This window comes from Myotis brandtii, unplaced genomic scaffold (assembly GCF_000412655.1).
Source record: "Myotis brandtii unplaced genomic scaffold, ASM41265v1 scaffold23, whole genome shotgun sequence".
In the NCBI taxonomy this organism is placed as follows: Eukaryota; Metazoa; Chordata; class Mammalia; order Chiroptera; family Vespertilionidae; genus Myotis; species Myotis brandtii.
The window spans coordinates 2,998,185-3,002,949 of NW_005358649.1; the positions used below are offsets into that span (position 1 = coordinate 2,998,185).

At 40.8% G+C, this 4,765-nt stretch overlaps 1 protein-coding gene across 2 annotated transcripts in view; it reads right to left on the bottom strand.

Annotated features, from left to right (window-relative positions):
- Positions 1 to 4,765, bottom strand: part of LACTB2 (lactamase, beta 2) — a 33,036-nt gene that overhangs the window by 4,878 nt on the left and 23,393 nt on the right. For both annotated transcript variants that reach the window (XR_001362159.1, XM_005866359.2), the window contains exons 4-5: positions 3,717 to 3,895; positions 853 to 1,001 (exon numbers count right to left, since the gene is read on the bottom strand). Coding sequence is in view for 1 of the 2 variants with exons in the window: in XM_005866359.2 (XP_005866421.1) it covers positions 853 to 1,001; positions 3,717 to 3,895 (328 nt within the window). In the remaining variant the exon portion in view is untranslated. The remainder of the gene's footprint in view (positions 1 to 852; positions 1,002 to 3,716; positions 3,896 to 4,765) is intronic.

The window sequence follows — 4,765 nt, forward strand, 5'->3', positions numbered from 1 at the left end:
CTTCTTTCTTTCCTTCCTTCCTTCCTTCCTCCTTTCCTTTCTTCCTTCCTTTCCCCCTCCCCTCCCCTCTCCCTTCCTTCCTTATCATCCCTCCCTTTTTAAAACAAATCACACTGAGTGATGATCTTTTTTTGATAATTTGGGCCTTTAGGATATTAAGGCCCCTGCCTAAATGTAATTGGCCCCAGCTCATCTTCATGTATCTTCTGGCTGTAGATTGTGGTAGTGGGAGTTTTTAAACCCAGGTAGTCGAACACCAAAGTCTACATTCTTAAGCTCTAAGCTATACTGTCTATTCAGCAGGTGTCTAATAAACATTTGCTGAAAAACTGAATTATACTAATCAAATGCCACATACTAGTAGTGCTGCCATATAGTGATGTGCTCAGATGCCATCGCAGTGAGGGGTTCTCTCTATGCACTAAATTTCTCTACTCATGTTCTTTGCATGTACTTTTTCCATTGTCAGGCATCGCTGCTAGTCCTCACTGCTGTATCCCAGTGTCTGTCTCGAGCAGATTGCCTCTTCTCACTTACAACAGGTAATCAAGATGGCTAGACCAACATGCAAGTCATTCCAAAACTTCATCATCATGCTGTTGGGAACCATCTGCTACAGAATGAAGTATATGGTTTAATGGTGGCTCAGAATGGTTATTTTTGTTCTCCAGGTTTTGTTTAACTTCTGTGTTCTAGAAAGTTGAGGTTTCAAAACTATACAAGTGGCATTACTTATAAAATTAACAGACTTATTCTGTCCTGGGAGGTGATAAGTTTTTTTATACCTATAGTTTATTAAATAGATTATTCTAATAAAATTGTGGTTATGTACAAATAAGATTAAAAAATTACCTTGTAAATAATTTTTACAAGCTCCATTACTGTAAATGATTTATCAGAATTTTCATGAAATACTTGAAGAATCTGCTGTTCTCGAGTATTTCTGTGAGAAATGTATTGTTGAATTTTAGCTTCAGCATTATGGATTACAGGGCCGTGTCCTGAATTAGAATAATTATAAAAATTATTTCAACCAGATAAAAAATATTAAGTATAACTGGAATTCATTCATTTTATTTAAAAAGAATTCACATGATGTATTGAAACAGCACACTAAATACACAACAAATAAGAATTATTTGGAAAACTATATAGATATAAGACTTAAAAATTACCTACAATGCCAAAACACATTAGACAATTACATCAAAACTATATAAAATGCTACTGTGTACATTAAAAAGTATAAAATAAAAATATAGCAATAATAACAGGAACAACAGTAATGATAGGTAATATTTATGTAGTACTTATTTTTTTTCCTTTTAATCTTTATTGTTGAAAGTATTACACAGGTCCTCCTTCCCTCCCCACTAACCTTTCAACCCTCTCCTGTCCTCCTTTTACTCCCCAGGCCCAGATCACCCCATTGTGTGTCCACAGGTTATGCATATATGCATACAAGTTCATTGGTTGATCTCTTCCCACCCACCTATAGAGTTCTTATTATTTGCCAGGCCTGCTCTAAATGCTATACATTATTTTTTACAAGAATCCCAAGAGGTAGGTACTATTATTATCCCTTTTTGATAGCAGAAACTGAGGCATAAGGAGGGTATCTAACCTGTCCACGGTCACACAGCTAAGGAGTGGAGCTGGGATTCTGACCCAGGAGCTTTCACCCACTCGTCTCTTACCACTGTGCTACACTTACCTATAGAACAGTGGTTCTCAACCTTCTGGCCCTTTAAATACAGTTCCTCATGTTGTGACCCAACCATAAAATTATTTTCGTTGCTACTTCATAACTGTAAGGTTGCTACTGTTATGAATCGTAATGCAAATATCTGATATGCAGGATGGTCTTAGGCGACCCCTGTGAAAGGGTCGTTCGACCGCCAAAGGGGTCACGACCCACAGGTTGAGAACCGCTGCTACAGAAGATTGAAAAGGGGAATGTAAAAGTAGCTTCAGGGAAGTGACGCTATTAAAAATTCACAGGAATCACAGTAAAAATTTAAGAATCTTTTGTATAGGCTTGTAATTCAGAAATGTTGACAACCCGGATAAAGTTATATTGAAATTTACATGCTCTTTTAACACAGTGTAAATTAATATATTACACAAGTCTGCCAGAGGGGTGTTTAAAATATGCGAGGAAAAGAAATGCAGAAGCAGGCTAACCTATTATCATGTAACAAGCACGAGCACCAGGGTGTTGTTGGAATACTGACCCTCATTTACTAGCTGCCAGGCCGCGAAAGTCTCTGAACTGTTTCTTTAGCTGTGCAATGAGGACGCCACTACCTACTTCACTGGGTTTTTGTGAGGACCACAGCTTGCTGGAAAGGTCCCTGCAGGTACCTGATGGGGAGCAGGCTTTAATATATGGTAGCTATGGCTACGGAACATAATTTACATATAAGCTCCTGCTGTGCTAATAAGCGAGTTCACTGGATTCACTAAAACGAACACTCTACGGGCCTTTCCTAGGCAGCCTCTCATTAGCTTTGCTTGAATGTGAGTGCACCAATTCTCTTTGCTTTAAAAATAGCTGTCAGCTTCCATTCCTTTTATGTCATAATACTAGAGGCCCAGTGCACGAAATTCGTGCAGGGGGAGGGGGTCCCTCAGCCCGGCCTGTGCCCTCTCACAGTCTGGGAGCCCCGCCATCGACTGCCCTGCAGAGGGAGGCCCCGCCCGCTGGTCGGTGGCCTGGCCCTGCCTCCTTGGGGTGATCGACTGCGGAGCCTCCTTCCCCCCATCCCCAATCGATCACCTGGGCCTCCCTCTGCGGGACAATTGTGGGGCGATGGCGGGGCCTCCCGACCAATTGCATTGCACCTGCCTTGGCTGGCCTGGCGCCAGTGCATGCCATAGTGTGGTCATTGAACTCCAGATGGTTGTTCTGCTGTTTGGCCGTTTGGTCGATTTTTGTATTATGCTTTTATTATTATAGATTAATCCAAATGCCCAGGGTACGTTTTCTACCTCCTCAGCAGTAGAAACTCATGAGAGAATAGGAGGGTAGTAAAGATACTGTATTTTCAGATCTTTCCATGGCTCTCTGGTTAGGAACAAGTTAGAAGGACTTAAAAAATTAAGTAATCTAGTCTTTTTTCCCTTCTGGGCCCTATTGTTGGGTCCCTGTGTGTTTCTTAGCTTTCAGGATGGAGTGGAGATTCATATTGCAGAGCAGTACAGTGACAACTGAGATACTAATGACAGATTTCTTTTCCTGGATAATCTAGATAAATATACAATTTTACAGCTCATATGGAAGATACTATTGCAATAGTGTGAGTTAAAACAACTAAAAGCTCAGAGGTCAAATGTTACCCATGGTTACATGGCTAAAATGTGGTCCATGACAGAAATCAGATTAACAAAATTGAAGATCACTTATGGAATGAAAAAATTTTCTTGTTCCTCTGTAAGTTATTTTCCTTGTTTAATAGTTCCATTAATAGTTGTTCAGATATTAAAAAATAACCCTCATATGTTTATAAAAAGTCATTAATATAAATTGTGGCCTTTTTAAAAATATTGCATGGCTAGACAGGAGCTAGGGCTATAATTTAAAGAAGCAGTTTACATGTCTGACTTCAAGGCCAAAAACACAAAGAAACCCCCCCCCCCCCCACATACACACACATCAAAATGAATCTTTCTTATCATCTGACACAAATGGTTTACCAGATTTAAAAATTACCCACCTGGATATATAATACCAGCTTTGATTTTCAGTAACTTTTTTAGGGAGTTCATATAATCATAGAGGTCTTCAAATACAGTTGTTCCTTCCCCTAGGATGCAATCTCCAGAAAAGAGAGCATTTTCCTCCTCTAAAAGTAGAGCCATATGATCATCAGTGTGGCCAGGTGTGTATATAACTCTGGTTAAAAGAAGAAATAGAAATAATCATGAACTCTTAAGCTTAGAAGAAATTTTGAGAAGCAAATTATTCTATGCTTTCCTCTGAACAAGACACTAATAAATAATGTCAGTAAGTTAAAAAGCTTTTTCTCTTGTCACTCACTTAAAATTATCACCAGATATTTTCTCCCTTTAATAAAATCAAATTTCTCACTCTGAAGTGCAAATTTAATACTTTCCCCACATTGTTTCTTATTTTATAAGTAATGAATATGGCTTACAACAAGTTTGGGGGGAAAAAAAAGGAAAGTACTTATAGTAGATAAAAATCACCAATCTGAGAAACCAAGATGGCGGCATAGGTAAACACCGGAGATTGCTGCCGCAAACAACCACTTCAAAAATACAACTAAAAGACGGAACGGACATCACCCAGAACCACAGGAAGGCTGGCTGAGGAGAGACTCTTCAACTAGAAGGAAAGAGAACAGCATACCGAGGCTCAGAGGAGACGCAGTGTGGAAAATACAAAGGTACGGAGGTTCGAGTGGAGACGGCTGGTGGCTGGGGGCGCGGGTGTTGTTTTCAATCAGGAGGGAGTCTCAGACTCTGAGCTCCAGATCCAGGCGAGTCTCTAGGGACTCAGACTCAAACGGGAGAAGCGGGATTGTCTGGCATCAGTTGGAACGTGAGGGCAGCTTTCTCTCCGAGGTTTGCAGCGGTTGCTGGGGTTCTGAGAAGCAGAGCCTCTGGGAACCGGACTGAGAGCGGCCATAACTGCTCCCTCCACCAGCCCTGTTGATCCCGCCCTGCCCAAGCCCTGCGCAGAGCCATTTGCCGGATCACCTCAGGCAAAGGCTAGATTAGCGCCTCTCCAGAGGACAGAAGT